The 18,910-nt window shown below is 37.0% G+C and overlaps 1 protein-coding gene across 7 annotated transcripts in view; it reads left to right on the plus strand.

Annotated features, from left to right (window-relative positions):
* Window positions 1-16,607, plus strand: part of SMC3 (structural maintenance of chromosomes 3) — a 1,169,611-nt gene extending 1,153,004 nt beyond the window's left edge. For 5 of the 7 annotated variants that reach the window (XM_050976245.1, XM_050976249.1, XM_050976246.1 and 2 more), the window contains exons 2-23: window positions 1,611-1,730; window positions 2,280-2,455; window positions 3,050-3,130; window positions 3,394-3,558; window positions 3,706-3,827; window positions 4,142-4,355; window positions 5,990-6,093; window positions 6,310-6,409; window positions 6,848-7,008; window positions 8,305-8,446; window positions 8,752-8,902; window positions 9,916-10,068; window positions 10,954-11,105; window positions 11,321-11,479; window positions 12,165-12,272; window positions 12,654-12,762; window positions 13,270-13,517; window positions 13,640-13,852; window positions 14,592-14,783; window positions 14,945-15,122; window positions 15,655-15,761; window positions 16,072-16,607. In XM_050976245.1, the coding sequence (XP_050832202.1) occupies window positions 1,622-1,730; window positions 2,280-2,455; window positions 3,050-3,130; window positions 3,394-3,558; window positions 3,706-3,827; window positions 4,142-4,355; window positions 5,990-6,093; window positions 6,310-6,409; window positions 6,848-7,008; window positions 8,305-8,446; window positions 8,752-8,902; window positions 9,916-10,068; window positions 10,954-11,105; window positions 11,321-11,479; window positions 12,165-12,272; window positions 12,654-12,762; window positions 13,270-13,517; window positions 13,640-13,852; window positions 14,592-14,783; window positions 14,945-15,122; window positions 15,655-15,761; window positions 16,072-16,143 (3,216 nt within the window). In that variant the 5' untranslated portion in view covers window positions 1,611-1,621 and the 3' untranslated portion in view covers window positions 16,144-16,607. Of the gene's footprint in view, window positions 1-216; window positions 296-1,610; window positions 1,731-2,279; window positions 2,456-3,049; window positions 3,131-3,393; window positions 3,559-3,705; window positions 3,828-4,141; window positions 4,356-5,989; window positions 6,094-6,309; window positions 6,410-6,847; window positions 7,009-8,304; window positions 8,447-8,751; window positions 8,903-9,915; window positions 10,069-10,953; window positions 11,106-11,320; window positions 11,480-12,164; window positions 12,273-12,653; window positions 12,763-13,269; window positions 13,518-13,639; window positions 13,853-14,591; window positions 14,784-14,944; window positions 15,123-15,654; window positions 15,762-16,071 lie in introns of all 7 variants that reach the window. The other 2 variants (XM_009087192.4, XM_050976244.1) reach the window with 1 other exon arrangement.
* Window positions 16,608-18,910: the final 2,303 nt, after the last annotated feature.

Here is an 18,910-nt window from a genome sequence, read left to right on the forward strand (position 1 = left end):
TAATCTCTTTCTAATTCTATAGTATTTTAGATATTTACCATTTTTATTCTCTCATTTCATTTTAGAATTAGCCATTTTCATATAAAGAAGGTTGTTCAAACAGAGCATGCATTGCAAACAGTGATAATATGTGATATATAGTTGTGGTACTGTAATGCATTTTTGTAGCTCTCACTTTTACTGTAAGTTTTTAATGGATTCATAATAACATTTCAGGAAAAATGATGTCATGAATCTTCTTGAAAGTGCTGGATTTTCTCGCAGTAATCCCTACTATATTGTCAAACAAGGAAAGGTAAGATTCTTTTTGACCCTTTTTCAAGGGTATCATGTTTCCTGGATGCCAAACTTAGTTCACTTATTTCAGAAGTAAACCAAAACCTAAATCTACCTCAGTTTGAAATAGTTCTTGTATGTCAGTGCTTCTTTGGCAGATATTATTGTTTCAGTACTTTATGTTGATTTAAAAAAAAAAAAATCATGTCTGTAAATGTTGATATTTAGCTGAGGGTTTTTTATCATAGTGATCTTTACAATCAGGTTTTTTTCTCTGTGTATTTAAATACAAAGCAAACTTGATTCGTATGAAATAGTTCAGTATAAATTCAAAGATTTCTGGGCCTGTAGATAAGAGAGCAAAGTAATGGTTGAGAGTTGTGGAATGAGTGGAAAATGCAGAAGTACCAGAAGTAAGCGCACATTAGGAAAAGGCCTCGTGGCATGGGCTGTCTTAACTGGTCTTCAAGACCCTGCAGCTTTCTAGGGCTTTCAAAGGACACCCACATCTGGAGACAAAGCAGACTATTTGTAATGGCTCACAGGATGGATCAACAAGGACCCTGGGAGCTGTTAGCTCCAAAGGTTGCTGGAAGGCATACTTGGAGAGGAATGCAAGTGGAGAAGACTTGAGGAGCACTTGATGTCAAGAATGCTAACCCATTATGCAGTCTGCCAGATGTTTATCAGGATAAATTTTCCTATACAGTTGAATGTATGCATTTGAAAGAAACAGCTTGAGCTGGAAAGTCACTTATACTGGGGATTGGTGCACAGCCAAAATACATAAACTGGTTTTAATATAAGACAAATTAGAAACAGTTACCTTCTTAGAAAAGCATGCAGCCACTGAAGTTCTATTGAAAGGAAGTGAGTTTTATGTTGGGTGTAATTGTATGACTGATTTGATGTCATATTAATGAGTGTTTCATGATGTGAATTATTCTAAGATTTATAACCCCTGCATTTTAGTGTGGTTTTATGGAGGCATTTAAACTATTTGATTTAGCACCAGGACTTAAAAGCACAAGCTTGAGTTTCTCTAAATATAATTTTGAGTGATTTATGATTTTTTCAGTGTACATAGTACTTGTATCCTGAGTTTTAGCAAGAAATGGAAACATTTGAAAAGCAACAAATTTCATTACAAGCAGAATAATTGCTGTCCTGAAGTAATTGTCTCAAAAGGAAAGCAGTGTGGTGTATGCTATGTATCTGAATCTTCTTGCCAAAACCTCAGGCAAGCAGGCAGAGCAAAAGAGTGCAATCTTTGCTCTGTTGTGGTTAGCCATACATCCAGAGCAGGTTATTGAAATCATAGATCTTGAATTTTCAGATCAACCAGATGGCCACAGCTCCTGACTCTCAAAGATTGAAGTTGCTAAGAGAAGTAGCTGGTACCAGAGTGTATGATGAACGTAAAGAGGAGAGTATTTCACTAATGAAAGAAACAGGTAAAACTTGAAGAAATTACTGCTTTATGCCACGCTAATTCAATTAATTCTAAAACTTCAGGCTTTTTCAGTAAAGCTAGTTAGATGTTATTTGTGGTATGTTAAACAATGCTGAGCTTGTAATATTTCTTCCTTGAATTTCCAATATCTCAAAAGGTTTAGTAAGTTACTTTCTGTGTGCTTTTAGTAATAAAACTTTTAGCTAAGCTGATACAGATAGATTTACTGCTCAAAACATATGAGTGATGTCAGCTGGCAGTGATCCAGAAATCAGGATACCTACTGCTGTGCAAACACTAAAGCTCATGTTGTACAGTCTGTATTAAGTGTGTGAGCCAAGAGAGTACATGCTTGTGTTACCTTACATAACAAGTATCAACAGTTCTGCTGTTGGGATGGTTTTTTTGGAGAACTTTTGGACATGAGGTGTTTTTACATTTCATGTATGTTGACAAATTGTGAATCACTGGAGTAGATTCAGTGGCTGTAAAGATGGGGGATTGTGTTACAATGTTTAACTGAATTTCGATTATGTCATGTTTTCTAAAGAGGGCAAGCGAGAAAAAATCAACGAGTTGTTGAAATATATTGAGGAGCGACTGCATACTCTAGAAGAGGAGAAAGAGGAGCTGGCACAGTACCAGAAATGGGATAAAATGAGGAGAGCATTGGAATACACCATTTATAATCAGGAGCTTAATGAAACCCGAGCTAAGCTTGATGAGGTAAAATATCTTGGCTAGTACAAAATGTAATAAGCTGTTGGTTTGCTTTTACTACCATGTCCTTATGATCCATGATGGAATGCTGACAGTGTTAAGGAAACTTTCCTGTCCAGCCATCCAGGAGCCACTCTGGCAGTCAGAACTGCACCACCTGAACTAGGACTGAAACCCCTTCCCAGCGCAGGTGCCTCGCTTGACTCCCTGCACCACACTCACAGTCAGACCGGGTTTCCCATAGCAGAGTCTCAGATGTCTTGGTGCAATAACTAAATAACAAAGGAAGGTGGGATCTCAGCAAAGGAAAGTGGGTTTTTATCCCATCACATTAGAAGCAATGGGGCTTCTGTTGCTGCTGTGTCTCTGAGCGCCACAGGTTCCCATGCCCTTTGTTTTGCAAAGGGACATTAGTTCTCTTGCCTGTGGCTTCCACCACCCAGAACTTAATCTGCAGCAATCTGCAGCTGCACACTGAACTACCTGCACTGTCTATACTCCTCATCATCACTGTTCTTCACTAAATAAATTATTTTCTTTTTGGAACCACTACTAAAGCAGAATCGGGCTACTTAAGCTATTGGTGATATTTCCATACAGCTTTCTGCTAAACGAGAGACAAGTGGAGAAAAATCGAGGCAGCTAAGAGATGCACAGCAAGATGCTAGAGATAAAATGGAGGTAAAAATACTTTTAAAAGGGCTCTCCAGAGGTGTGTTTTGCTTTGTGGTTTTGGGGATTTTTTGGAGGAGGTGGAGAGGGAGAGGATGAGGGCTGGTTGTGTCTATATTAAATTGAGTTGCATGCTTTCATCCTGTTTGGAAGCTTGGGGTTTTTCACGCATGTAGGGTATTGTGATCTACAGAATAATGAACTTGTGAGTTTTGATAAATAGTGAAATGTTCATTCAGTGTTTAAGATGCTGCATACTTAAATCTGCATAGGAAATAGAACGGCAAGTTCGAGAACTGAAGACAAAGATTTCTGCAATGAAAGAAGAGAAGGAGCAACTTAGTGCTGAAAGACAGGAGCAAATTAAACAGAGGACTAAATTAGAGTTGAAGGCAAAAGATCTACAGGATGAATTAGCTGGCAACAGTGAGCAAAGGGTATGTAACATCGGTGAAGTCTTAAAATGACATTGGCACAAGGAAGTGTTCATGTACACTGAAATTTTGGTTTTAGACTGAAGCCTGTCACTATTTTGTAAGGTTTATTAAATACTAACTTTAAATATTGCTTTGTTTGACTTTCAGAAAAGACTGCTAAAAGAGAGGCAAAAACTTCTTGAGAAAATTGAGGAAAAGCAGAAGGAATTGGCTGAAACAGAGCCAAAATTTAACAGCGTAAAAGAAAAAGAAGAGAGGGGAATTGCTAGGTCTGTGGCATTTTATGCAAGTTTTATCAGTGCTATCCATCTGCAGTTAACAACTTGGAGATGGTCTGTAAAAAGCCTGCTTTATGTTGGGGTGGGAACAGTATTTGGCAAAATTATTTTCTCAGCTTAACCACTTCTTTTGGATGGTTTTATTGTTTATACATGATCCTTTTCTATTTGTTACTGGTTTGGTGCTCGAATTTGAGGGCCTGGTATGGCACTTCTTGAAAATTCCAATAGTAATTCTTAATGCTTGCTCTTAATAAATTCAAGATTTCTTTATAATACAACATGTGTTTCCCTTCTCAAAACAGACTTGCACAGGCTACACAAGAAAGAACAGATCTCTATGCAAAGCAAGGTCGAGGGAGCCAGTTTACTTCCAAAGAGGAAAGGGATAAGTGGATAAAGAAAGAACTGAAGTCTTTAGATCAAGCCATCAATGACAAGAAGCGGCAGATTGCAGCTATACACAAGGACTTAGAGGATACCGAGGCAAACAAGGAGAAAAACTTGGAACAGTACAGTGTAAGTTTGCAGCTTATTCTCAGTCTTTTTGAGAGAAGGGTTAAATACTCAATCTTGGACAGTCAGACTTCAGTGCCTATTTATAAGGAAGATGTGACTTTCTGGTTGGATGTTGGCTTTGTATAATGCTTATTAAAAGCATCTACAGATAAACTGTAAACTCCTTTAGCATTGCACTGTCTTTACTCTATGTGTTGACTTTGTCTTCTTGTACTTTCCCCAATGTGTTTGGCCTGAGTTATCAGGAATAAGCTTCCATCTGCCTTGCTCTTGTCTATGTTGAACCTAGCCATGTCATAGAAAACAATTTGTTACATTCTTATGGAAGTCTGTGTTGGTTGTTTTCACTTCTCTCATTTTCCCCAAGCAACAGGGTCTTTTTGACTATGAAGCAGACACTGCACCCTTGTACAGTGGTTGCAGCTGGTTAGAAGTTACATCCTTAGGCATATTAGAAGATTAATCTGTTACCTGAATAACTTAGATTTTAATTTCCATTCAGAAACCGCTCTTACAGTGCAAATACAGCAAAATAATCCAAAGATAGCACTCCTGATAGGAGCTCTAGCTGTGAAAACCCTGCTTTTATATTGAGAGAACAGACAGTGCCAATGCTGATGGTCTTCTTGGTGTTTGTGCGATATACCTACCGAAATTGAGGGCCAGTCTGACACCATACGGGAGTGTAGTTGTACAAAGATGATGGTGTTCTGCTAAAATACTGCTTGATTGGAATCCACATTAGCAAAGTTGTGATTCTCTGAGTTGGTGAATCAAGAAAATAGCATTTATCACTGGCTGACTGCAATTGTGCTATACTGCTCAATGGTAATTCTATAGAATTGAAGGGGTTAAATTTTCTGTGGATTTTGATTCCTTTCTATAAACGTGTCTTGGTTTCCTTTTCCTCCTCAAGGAAGGTTGATTTATGCTTTGGTGAAAAAGCATAAATCAACCTAATAATAGCTTTTTGTTGTTCAAAGAGAAGGCCTCTTGGATGAATGTGATTTAAAGCTTGCAAGGTTAGTTTGGAACAAGCTGGCTGTGTTTTTAGAACACAGTTACTCCTCCTTGTACACATATAAATACGTAAACACTATTGAGTGCTAGCCCTGAACTGCTTTGAAAATGGCAGGTGTTAAGTGAGCAAAGGGGGGATGTCTATGCATTGGCTTAAACAGCACACTGTTGACAGCAGCTGTCTTGAAAGTCTAGTACTGCTGGAGAGCAGGCTAAGGCTTTTGACTAATAGCAGGTTGACATGGTACACAAGATTAGTTGTACTTATCACAAATGTCATTTCAGAGCATGATTACACAGAAGTTATATGTATGTTAGTTACTGTTTTGATTTCTGTTCTTGCTGTGGCTTAGGGGGATCCATTTCACTTTAATGCCCAGAGGCAGAGTTAAACTCAGTGCCTGCCTTGCCACCTGTGTGGCACCTACACCTTGTTACTGCCTCTTTACAAAGCTGTTTTTGTTCTTAGTGCTTTTGCAGTTTGTTATAAGCTGGTTAAAATGTTTGTAGGAATTTTCTGAATTTTTAGTAGTTCAGTATTGAATAAAATGTGTTTTTTGGTTTTGTAAAATATAGAGAGCTGTAATTTCTTACTGTTCTTTTTTTTGTTTTAGAAACTGGACCAGGACCTTAATGAAGTGAAGGCTCGTGTTGAAGAATTGGACAGAAAATACTATGAAGTGAAAAATAAAAAGGATGAACTACAGAGTGAAAGAAAGTTAGTAATTAATTGAAATATGTCTCAATCTCACTTAATGTGAAGGACCCCAACTGTGTAGTTGTTAACATGGCATGTAGGTATGTTTTTTAAATATGGCCATGTATGAACTTCTGCACTTTGCCTTCCCATTTGATTAGCAATCTTTAAGAAAATAATAATAAAACATTCAGATTGCATTCACACTTAAAAAATTTTATTGGTTTTGTTCTGTAGTTACCTATGGAGAGAAGAGAATGCAGAACAACAAGCCCTTGCTGCAAAGAGGGAAGATCTAGAAAAGAAACAGCAGCTTCTCAGAGCAGCAACAGGAAAGGTAATATAACCTCACTCTTGATAATTCCTTGTGGAATCTCATTCTTAAAGGACAAGTCTTATCTGAAAGATATGATAGTTACTTTTAAAATTATGGTCTTTCTGTCATAATTAAGATGGACAAATTATATTCTGGGCTGAATTTTTCAAATATGCATAGCTCTAGCACTACTTGAAAATGAGTTTTGTGAGCTCAGGGTAGTTGATATGAGGACACTAGGCAGAAATGGGATATTTTTAAAATTTCTTCTGATATAATTTTGATTTAAAAAACCCCAAACAAAACTAAAAAGTGATGGTCTCTTATTTAGGTATCTTCTGTTAGAGATGTAGGTTAGTTAACAGGAGTTTGGCATAAAGGAGGTTACACCTGTCACAAAGTTAAAGCTAGAATGAATATTATGCCACTGCAGTACAGTAATTAACTGTATTTTAACAGGCCATTTTGAATGGTATAGACAGCATAAACAAAGTTTTGGAGCACTTCCGTCGGAAAGGCATAAACCAGCATGTTCTGAATGGCTATCATGGAATCGTGATGAATAACTTTGAATGTGAGCCAGCATTCTACACCTGTGTTGAAGTCACTGCAGGGAACAGGTAATTAATTATGTGCTATTTAGTGCAGTGTCACAATTTAGTTGTTGCTGACAGCTTCTACTGAAATTTTATCCTTTTGAACTTGATGTCTTGCCTTTTTTTTTTCTCAAAGTGCCTTCTGTATAGCATGATCAAACTGCTATTTCTTTGTGAAGGAACTAAGAAGAATTTCTGACTATTTAAATGATAATCCTAGCTGTTCCTGACTTTGTCTAAAAAACCTTAAACAAAACCAGAGAGGGGGAAAAAAAAACCTAACAAAAAAAAAGGCCCTAGAGCCACACTCCTGATGTTACCAGGGGCATTGGTGGTGAGACTGAATTATATTGAATAAAATGGACAGCATCTTCCAGTGTGGAGAATTCTACAGTAGCAAGGCTGATATTTCAATAGTAGTAGGAATTATTTCACTTGTACTAGAAAATCTAATGGTTGAGAATGGTCTCTAAACTGTCAAAAACTGCTGTCTAAAAGTTATCTGAAAAGATGCTGAGTGTTAATGAGTCTGTGTAAAATGTTTTCTAGAAGAAGTAAATGCCTTTTGGGTGATCCACCTCTTGCTGCAACATCTAACACTTCAAATTAATTAAGACAATCTTTTTGTGTCATCAGTCCCTGTTCCAACTCATGAGTATTCATAAAAGTTCTTGTTGTAATGAAGGGTAGATAATGGCATAAGAGTAGGAAAGAGGACAGAGGTGACATGATCTTGTAAAGTGTCACATAGAAATGTTGATGTTACTGGGATTGGAAATGCAGTCTCTTCTGAAACTTGTATCAGTGTGAACAAGGGTGTCTCTTCCAAGAACTTCCCAGTTCTCTCTGAATGTGGTGCTCCATAGTTTGGGAAACACTGTAACGAGCAGCAGTAGTTCAACTTGCAAAGGAAAAATCTCTTATTTCAGTCCCTCATAGTGCACAGGGAGATGGGGTCTCTTTCTCTGTGTGTGGTGTATAGAGGCAGCAGAGGCAAACTTTGGAGATCCATACAGAGAGGGAGGGGGGCTGCATGTTATATGATGAAAATGCAGGACCTAGGTGTGGACACAGTGGCACTGTACACATGCTGACCTGCTCCTGGCTGGACAGTGGAATGTAAAGTTGTTTGCTAGTCCTATTTTAACTAAAGTGAAAAGAATATCCACTTGCTTTTTCCAAGCTATGGAATTGGAAATGCATTGCAACTTTATAGTGATGTGTTATGGAATGGTATCTGCATGAATACTGTCTGTATACAAATATGTTTGTCCTTTTAGCATAGTAAAGTTTTGCCTACTTGTTTGGCTTGTTAAACAGGTTGTTTTATCACATTGTGGATTCTGATGAGGTCAGTACAAAGATCCTAATGGAATTTAACAAAATGAACCTTCCTGGGGAAGTTACATTCCTCCCTCTGAACAAGCTGGATGTTAGAGATACTGCTTATCCTGAGACTAATGTGAGTTAGAATTACTTTTGGACCTATTTTTGCTTCATAACTACAAAGCCTCGTGTTTTGAACTGTGTACATTGCTTATTGCCCACCACTTGCTTTTCTGTTTGTCTGCAGTTAAATACTACTTCAAATGTATAGTTCTGAACATTAAAAAAAACTATTCAATAGAAAAACATTTTTCTACAAGGTATCTGCTCCTTATTAACTGCACTTTACAAGTGAAAAAGCAATACTAATAACTAGAATTTTATTGTAACCTGATACTCAAGATTTACCTCAATTGCTGAATTGTAATTCTCTCACTTTAGGATGCTATTCCTATGATCAGTAAACTGAGATACAATCCAAGATTTGATAAAGCTTTCAAACATGTTTTTGGGAAGACTTTAATTTGTCGTAGCATGGAAGTGTCTACCCAGCTGGCCAGAGCTTTCACAATGGATTGTATCACTCTGGAAGGTAAATACTGCAGTTCTTTATCGGTTATTTATTGCAACAATAGGATTCCTGGGAACATGGGGCTCATTAAACATGGTCTATTTAGAGCTGTTGAAATAAGATTATTAAAAATAATATTATACTTGACTGAGATGTATGTACAAGGTTGTGCTTGGTTAAGTACAGTGCTTAAAAAAACACTATTTCTTGACAAGGTATGGAATTTTCTTACACTCTAAATTTTAGTAGCAATGTATCTCCATCCTGAGAATTGCAAAGCAGATTAGGTTTGCATTCATACAGGTTTTTTTATCCAGTTTAACAGACATTTGTTTTCCTGCCGTGTTTATGGTGTTTTCCCCAAGCTCAAACCAGTGTTTAGGGTGTGAATTAATAGCCTTAATTCCTTAATGCCATTCCTTTATTCCTTATAAAGACAATGTGAATTCTTGTGTGCAACAGATATATTTAGATCTTATGTTCCCTGAAATAATCTCTAGTTTTTGTTAATTGCCTGCAGGCTTATTGTTGTCTCTTTGTTCTTAAAGTCAATCTAAAAAAATTCCTAAGGGTATCTGAGGAAGAAATTACTAATTTTTCAGTATCAGCATACTCTATAAACCACAGATGCTGCTAATTGCTTAATTTCTTTATTTCCTCATAGAAGACTTGAGATTTTTTTTTTCAAACTGGTAATGCTAGGCATTTGCATTTTCCCCTTAATATAAGTATTCTTTTTCCTTCAAGCTACATGGTTTCAGAAGTTAATTAAAACAAAAAAAAAAAAAAAGCCAATGCTTAAAGGAGATCCTAGCAGTCTGTGATGATATTGAGAAAGGAAATAGCATTAAATTGAATAGAGAAATAAACATTTCTAATTACTGTAAACATACATGATTGCTGAGACATACAGTGCTTTTGTAGCTTAGTTGAAATGTTCTGGATAACCTGCTAAGTTGTGCTGTGGGAACTGTGCTGGGCTTTATAGCAAGTGTGTAGTGTGCATTTTACATTTCATTCTGTTCTGCTCTTAGGTGATCAAGTCAGCCATCGAGGTGCTTTGACTGGAGGTTATTATGACACCCGGAAGTCTCGGCTTGAATTGCAAAAAGATGTTAGAAAAGCAGAAGAGGAACTTGGTGAACTCGAAGCAAAGCTCAATGAAAACTTACGTAGAAACATTGAAAATATCCTTTTGTTGTTAATGGGGAAGGTTGTGTGATGACAAAGCTTTTCTTTTTGGTTACAGTAACAGAAAACAGGAGACTGACTTGTTACATATTATCTGTGGCATTTGTTATGACTGTTTTGTGTGCAGCCTGGTTCTCTGTGTTACTGTATTTGATATTGATCTTTAAAGCTTAGAGGTGAGGTTAAACCCTAGATTGTGAAGCTTTCTATTCCTTTTAGAGTCTGTTGTAGTAACTGCCATAACCAGATATTCTTGTTATCTGTGTTAATTTTCATTGCTTCTTCTCAGGCTATATTTTTAGTACTTGTGTCCTGAATTGATGTGTTACATGGTCCAGTTATTCTGTGGAGGGGCCCACGGTGGGAGAGCATTGTGTTGTCATAAGCTGAGTTGCTTGACAATTTGGTCTTTCCAGTCTCTTTGCACTGTTGAGATCCAATATCTACATTTCAGGGGTAAGGGAGGTTTATACATTTTTCTTAGACATCACTCAAGTCATTCTGTCCTTCAAACTGAACTCCTTTGCTTTTTTACTTGCATCAGTGCATTAGAGATATCTGTTCTGTATTTTATAACATCTGAGCTTTCGTTGCTTGTTCAGATGTATCCCTGTGTTCTTCCGAATATCATATAGTAAAATAAGAAAGGAAATCTTCATTTAGCTTAGCTCTTGGTATTGACAAGTTGATTAGCTGCTCAGTTATTTTTGTGGATGATTCTTGATTTTTCCTCTACAAGTGATCATTATGGTTTGGTGGAGTTTTGATTTGTTTGCTATTTTGATGAAAGATGAATATGTCAGATAGAAAAAAATTGAAGGTACTAGTAGGAATAAAATTATTTTTAAAACAAGGACAGAATTTTCCTTAGCCCACAGTATGGATTAATAATGAGATTGACCAGCTAATGAATCAAATGCAGCAAATTGAGACACAGCAGAGAAAATTCAAAGCCTCTCGAGACAGTATTTTGTCAGAGATGAAAATGCTGAAGGAAAAAAGGCAGCAGTCTGAAAAGACATTTATGCCTAAGGTTGGTATGGGGATATTGAAAGTTGTTATTTGGTTTATTTTAATTGTTTCATTAATGTTACTGTTAAACTTGCATTCCCTTCTGGTTACCATCATAATATGAAATATTAAGAGATAACTAGAGATATGTCCCAAAAATATGTTGATATGAAGAGGTGAAATTCATATAAATCTAGAGATTGCTTTGAAGAGTGATTCTGTCTATCTGTCCCACAGCAACGTAGCTTGCAGAGCCTGGAGGCAAGTTTACATGCCATGGAGTCAACTAGAGAATCATTAAAAGCAGAACTGGGCACAGATTTGTTGTCTCAGCTCAGTCTTGAAGATCAGAAACGTGTGGATGCTCTTAATGATGAAATTCGACAACTACAGCAAGTAAGAAAATAAAAATATTTGCCATTAAATGTGGTACCTTTCTTGGCAATAAACTTTTGTCCTTTTGTATGAAAAGTCACTTATGTGTATAGTGTCAGTAAATTAGTGCTTTGTCAGTAGTAGGTAGGTGTCTTTAAAGTTCTGTCATTTGCAAAGGGTATTTGCAAGTTTTTCTCAAACACTAGGTGAATTTTGCCAGTTGATTGTGTGAAAATTAAGGCTATTTGTTAGAATCATCACAATTTTTTCCTCTTGCTATTGACTTTCCAACAATAAATACAAGTAGATATCATGTGAAGGGAGGATGCACAGTATGAGAAAGGAAAATTTCTATATGTGAGTGGTAGGTGAGACAAAACTAACCTTTTGATTGACACACATGTTGCTGGAAAAATACTGCTTCTTATATAATCTCTAAGGCATTTCTGGGTTTAAGAATTGGATTCAGATACAAATAAAGATTAATAAACTGACTGATCTGTACAGTTGACTTTTATACTAGACAACTTTGAATTTTTTTTCTGCCAGTTAAAATTAGAGGAACAGTCCAGAGAACTGTGAGATTTTAATACACAGAATTGTGTGAAGAGAAGTTTTTGTTCTTGTTGTTGTAATAATTTTTTTTTTCTAACAAGGTAAAAATAGTCCTAGGCAGGTAAGGCAACTAATATACTTCTTTCTTCAGGAAAACAGACAGCTTTTGAATGAGAGGATTAAATTAGAAGGCATTATCACAAGAGTTGAAACATACCTCAATGAGAATCTGAGAAAACGCTTGGACCAAGTGGAGCAAGTAAGGGTTTTCTTTTAAATATGCTTTTGCAGTCTGGGTTTGGTTTATTTCTGGGGCTAACACATGTAAATCATAAATACTTACTTGTTACACTGCATTATCTGTAGTGGGGTTTCCTCCCCTATGTATATAAACTGAGTTAAGTATTCATTTGAGTTTCAGCAAGTTTTTAACAAAAGCTACTGTAAGTACATGGTCTGTGTATCAATAGGACTATCATAATGACAGATTTGTTTGAAAATCTAACTATTCTCTTAGAACATTAGGAAAATATTGAATAGTATATGTATGTAATAGTTATATGTAGAGTAGCAGAAGATAGCTTGTCTGGCTTATGTTCCTATTCATGCTGAAGCCTGGTGGCATTTATTTATCCCATAGGAACTGAATGAGCTTCGAGAGACAGAAGGTGGCACAGTCCTTACTGCCACAACATCAGAACTTGAGGCTATCAACAAACGAGTGAAGGATACACTGGCACGGTCAGATGGTTGGTAACATCATGTTTTGGAAAGAAAACTCTCCAGGGTTTTGAAAGTTCACACATACCACATTTGATTCAGAAATAGATCCCAACGTTATTAACTTGTGTTGGTGGAAATGGGCTTCCAACTTGAGGGTGTGGTACTTGAAAGGCAATTTTGTCGTTCAAGCAAGATCTTGTAGAATTGTTCCTGAATTTTGTCTAACCTGTTTAAAACTCAGCTGCTGTCAAATAGGCCATCACATCTGTTTGGCTTGAAACTTCCTTTGCTTCTCTTTCTAGACTTGAACAATATGACTGTAGTACATTTGTTTGGGTTTTTTTTAAGTCTTATACTCATGGGGACGAAGAGGGATTTTCAGCCTTCTACCTGAACTTTAACCTTCTTTTTCTTAATAGATCTTCTTTAGTCTATCATCTTGTTTCATAAATACTTTATTGGATAATTGCTGATCTTTTAGAGGTGTGTAAAACTTACAGCTTTGGGTTTTGTACTCTTGCTCAATATTGCAGACCTGGATAACTCTATTGACAAAACAGAAGCAGGGATTAAAGAACTTCAGAAGAGCATGGAACGCTGGAAGAACATGGAAAAGGAGCATATGGATGCTATTAACCATGATACAAAAGAACTTGAAAAAATGACAAACAGGCAAGGCATGCTCCTCAAGAAGAAAGAGGAATGCATGAAGAAAATACGAGAGCTGGGTTCACTTCCACAGGAGGCTTTTGAAAAGTATCAGACTTTAAGTTTGAAGCAGGTAACTGGTGTGCTTGGTTTCATGTTTTATGACCTGAAACATAAGCATCACCTGCATCTTGTGTGTCAAGTGTGGCTAGAATTGCAAGTCAACTTTGATGTGTTCATGCTTTCTGTTTACAGTTATTCCGCAAGCTGGAGCAGTGCAATACTGAACTGAAGAAATACAGTCACGTTAATAAAAAAGCTTTAGATCAGTTTGTGAATTTCTCAGAGCAGAAGGAAAAATTGATAAAAAGACAAGAAGAACTGGACAGGGGCTACAAATCCATCATGGAGCTGATGAATGTCCTTGAGCTCAGGAAATATGAGGCTATTCAGCTGACTTTCAAACAGGTAACAAAATGGGAACAATTATAAAGACACTGGTGCTGAAATCAATCAAGTTGTCCCATGGTGTAGCAGCAATATGAAAAGAAGAGGATACTAAATAAATCTGTACTAGGAGAAGGCTGTGTCATGTAACTTGAGGCTTGTGGGTTTTTTAAATACTGAAAAGTAAATAAGCCTACCATTTTCAATATGTGCCCATCTCCAGTACAACTCTAGCTTTGCTTTAAACATCTTAAATACTTTCTCTCAAGTAAGTTCCTATATACTTACGTACAAACCTTTCTGGGAACTGTGGCAAAAAAAACTGTACCAAATCCCTTCTCCTTGAGGCTATCAAGATTCAGATTTAGTGAAATTAATTCTAGTGTTAACAAAAAAATCTTAACTAAAAAATGTGTGAATGTTCTCTTTAAAAGTTTTTGCTTAACTGAGGGTTACTAAGTAAAACTTATTTTTGCTACAGGTCTATGTTTTAATTGTACCATTTTATTGAAAAAAAATTTGAAAATTCTCATACTACAAAAACAGTTGTTTTGACTCTTGTTTTAAGCCAAGCGCTTTGTACAGCATACATTTCTCACTTCTGCTTAAGAACGTGAATCTCTTCTTTGAAGCAGATACTTTCTGTGTTCATGCAAAAGCACTTGTCTGCATTTGATTTCACTCTGTAAAAATGAGTAGGTTTTGATGAGTAGGTTTCACTTTGTAAAGATGAGTATGTAAAAATAACTTTCTTTTTCAGGTGTCAAAAAATTTCAGTGAAGTATTCCAAAAGCTAGTACCTGGTGGCAAGGCCACATTGGTGATGAAGAAAGGAGATGTGGAAGGCAGTCAGTCCCAGGATGAAGGTGAAGGCAGTACTGAGAGCGAAAGGGGATCTGGATCTCAGAGCAGTGTTCCATCTGTAGATCAGTTCACTGGAGTTGGCATAAGGGTAATGAATAATATTTGGGTTTTAGTCCCTTGAATGTTTGTTTGGGTTGTCTTTTAACTATATTTTAAAAGACAGCGTTTAGTCGATCCTGTTTGTTTAATAGCAAGTGATGCTGTTGTTTAGTGTTTTGAAATCATCTTGCTGTTACATTGTTTTCTTAGGTATCATTCACAGGAAAGCAGGGTGAAATGAGAGAAATGCAGCAACTTTCAGGTGGACAGAAATCTTTAGTGGCTCTGGCCCTAATATTTGCCATCCAGAAATGTGATCCAGCTCCGTTTTACTTATTTGATGAAATTGACCAAGCCTTGGATGCCCAGCATAGAAAAGCTGTGTCAGGTACTTGTCTGCCTTTTATAATCTTCATTTTGGTTGAGGGTAATAGTTTGTCTTCTCTTCCTTGATGTTTAAGAATAAAGCTTTTGATCATAAAAACACATTTGTGAGAAGCCCAGTGCATGTTTGGGGGAAGTTTTCATGAACTTGGTTTTATGTAGAATCTCTGTTCTGTTAGTGCATCTAAAGGATCTCCTTACTGCACTTCAGTGTGTTGAAAAACAGTCCTGCTTTGAAGTCTATTTTGATTTTAAAAATGAATAGAAAAGTGCTTACACTGTTTTTCATCATAGAAGTTTAATATCATACTAGGTTTGCTGAGTGGCTGGACTTGTCAGAGTTCATACTGGAATTAATAATACTTGTATGTGTATTATCTGGGAAATAAAACTAGTATAGATACTTCCTTGATTTATGGGGTTTTTGCTTCATTAACCAAAATCTCATTTTGAATAAGGCAAAGAGTTTGCTATTTTTGTCTGTCCCATTTTATTGAAAATGCTACATTAATAAAGAATTTTTGTGTTCCTTTTAGATATGATTATGGAACTAGCTGAACATGCTCAGTTTATTACAACAACTTTTAGGCCGGAACTGCTTGAGTCAGCTGACAAGTTCTATGGTGTAAAATTTAGAAACAAGGTAAGTAAGTAGTATGATAGGCTTCTCAGTAAACACCATCATTAAGATAAGTTGTGCATTTGCGACTACAAGAGTTCAGAGTAAATCAGACTCACTTCAGTTGATAAATTTCTGTTGTGACACAGTCTTCTAGAAAAAGTTCTCTCGATCTTGAAAGAGAATTTAAATACCTGCAGATGTCCCGTGTCACATTCTTTAAAGGGATTATAAATTGATCATAGACCTGTTGCTGAGTCCTGGAGCCTTCAGAAATGTCTGTCTTATTCTGCAGGAGGTATTGTAATAACTGAATGATTGTTTGTTCCACCAGGTCAGTCATATTGATGTGATCACAGCAGAAATGGCCAAAGACTTCGTAGAAGATGACACCACGCATGGTTAAAGGAACTTGTAATTACTGCTTATTTGGAAGATGTGTATAGTGCTATGTTTATGCCAGGGACCTGTACATTTAAAAGATGAAGTATTTAGTCCTTGTTAAAAATAGTTTTTGAACACACATTTTAACCAAGACCCCAGAAGGCTTAGTTTCAAATGAGCTTGAGTATCCATTTTGTCTCTGTTGCTGTATTTTATAAGATGTTACCTAATGTTACCTTTATACAATACCTGTAGTTTGGAAATTATATTCTCTTCCTTCAAATCTTTTGTAAAGTGTTTGTTGCTGTTTTACAGCTCTTCAGAAAGTGCTAGCTATCATTTATATTGCCTCACACTTTTTTTTTAATGGCTTCAATTAAAATGGTTGGGTTTATGGCTGTAACTTGTATATATTAAGTTTTTGGGGTTATATTGTCTTTCTGAAGAGGAATCCAGAGATGGAATAAACACTTCAGTCATATTGAAGTGGTTTCAGAATGAGACAAAGCCGCTCCCAAGCCGCTCTTCTTTCTTCCCCTCTACTGCACATTGCCAGTGCCTGAAGAAAACTGCCCCAAATCTATGCTTGTCCAAATCCATAGTGTTCTAGTTATTGAACTGAAAACAGGTAAGTATCAGAGAATCCTGAAAAGACCCTAGAACTGTGTCAAAACAAACCACAGCCCCCCCTTCTTTTCCTGCACATTGTCCCATGTAACAACCCCTCCATTACATCCCATTACAAGAGCAGCCTAACTTGAGCCAAGTGACAGTCCCCAGTCAAAAAGTGAAATCTTTTCCTGTTGTCTACGGTTTTGGCAAATGGATATTGAATAGTTTGATTTGTTCTCCTGGAACACTTAAGGATTTACCACAAACCATGAACTTTGTAGGGACCAAAGCAGTTGTAAAAAGAGAATCCATTGATGTTAAAATAGTACACCTATAAAAACATAATAACCTTAAAGAATAGCTAATGTGACTTTCGGTAGTACAGTGAGAAACAGTGAATTTGTATGTTGCGTTTATTCTGTGTAGGGCACGTTAAACAAAGCAGAAGAATAAAGCTCTCTGATAGGTTTTGATCTGCACACACTCTTGCTCCCCACTGAGAACTTCAGGAAGTGCAGGAAAGGAGAGCATGAACTGATGGCTGGGCTCAGGAGTGCTTATCCTTGCATCACAAGATAGGGTGAGAGAAGAATACTGAAGCTGACATGGAGCAACTTTCCCAGGTAGTGGTAGACATGTGGGAAATTACTATCTGCAGTAGATCTTAAGCCAGGATGAGCAGGAGGATGTTGTGTCATAAAGCTTTCTGTAGTTCCAGGGACTACAGAGAAGCTGTAGTAGCTGCAGAGAAGACTCCCCTCAGTGAAGAGAGAAGTACAAAATGTGAAACAAAGTGTCCCAAATGCCCCCAGAATTTCTAGCATGGAAAGAGACTATATTTGAGAACCCTGAAGATTCTGAAATTTTGTCCTCTTCATACAGAGCTCTCAATATGAACATTAGGGTGTCTGCTGCAGACCAGTGTTCCTGAATTACTCAGAGGTGAAACCAGTGAGTTCAGAGAAGGACCCAAAGAATATGGCCACAGGTTGACACCTCAGGTTACTGATTTGGTGCCGTTTGGTCCAGTGTTTGTTAGGACATACTTGAGGTGTCTAATCCATGACCACCAGATACATAACTTGCTGTAGTAGTATCAAGCTCTGCTCTCAGCTAACTGATTGGCTTGCTAGTACTAGGATATCAGTACAGTGGTTGTTTGAATTTTGGAAGAGAGAAGTAGTTCACATGCCATGAAGCTAATTACTGTGTTTATTAAAGAAGTGTCATACTCAATCCATCTAAGACTGATCATGAATTTTATCACATAATCTCATTAAAGTGAAAGTAGATTAGAGGAAGGGGTTTTATTTTAGTGATACTGGGTTTTTTTCTACAATGCTCAGCCTAGAGAAGCCTAAATACAGCTAAGTAACTTGAACTTCAGCTCTGTCAGGAGATCTCTGGATTGGGTGTAGCATTAAGTTGGGTTAACAAGCACAGTAGGAAAATGGGTAACCAGCAATCTGGTGAAAACAACAGAATACTAAATGTGGGTAACAGCGCAGAGGAAGAGTAGATCTTTAGCTATCATTCAGTTTCTCATCTGCTAAAGAATAAGGTTTGAACTACTTGCACAAAATTTGGGAGATTATCTATCAAGATTTTCAGGATCCATCTTCAAGGTAAGTTTGGAGGGGGGTGGGTTTTTTTTGTTTAATTGCTGCTAAACCTCATTCTGTACTTGAATAGGGATTTTTCAAGGCTGCTTTCTAAGTTGACACTTTGTTGCCCTGTGAGCATGCTCCTTCCCACATGCTCCATCTTAATGCTGTGCTACTTCTCTGTTGTGTAGCCAGTCTGAAAAAACATGATGTCACAAGTTGTTTCATCGGGTGTACTGAGTGTGTTGCAGTAATGTTGGTACACAGGGGACTGGAATGGGAAAGGCTGAAATGACAGCACCTCCTCGAGATGTCAAAGTACAGTCTCTGAAGTGCTGTGAATGCCCTGCAGTGAGCTTGGGTTGCTAAGTTAGAAACTACAGTTAGAATTAAAGAGAGCCTCAAACAGGAATGAAGTCAGCAGATGATGTCACAAAGTCCTCGTCAGCCCACTGTCTTGAAAAATTAATTGCATGGGAGAGAACTGCATGAAAGTAGAAAAAGTAGAACCTCATTTGTTTCTGACTTTTTTTAAGGAAAGTTCTTACACGAAAGTGGAAGTATTGTTGTGAA

This window comes from Serinus canaria, chromosome 6, assembly GCF_022539315.1.
Source record: "Serinus canaria isolate serCan28SL12 chromosome 6, serCan2020, whole genome shotgun sequence".
In the NCBI taxonomy this organism is placed as follows: Eukaryota; Metazoa; Chordata; class Aves; order Passeriformes; family Fringillidae; genus Serinus; species Serinus canaria.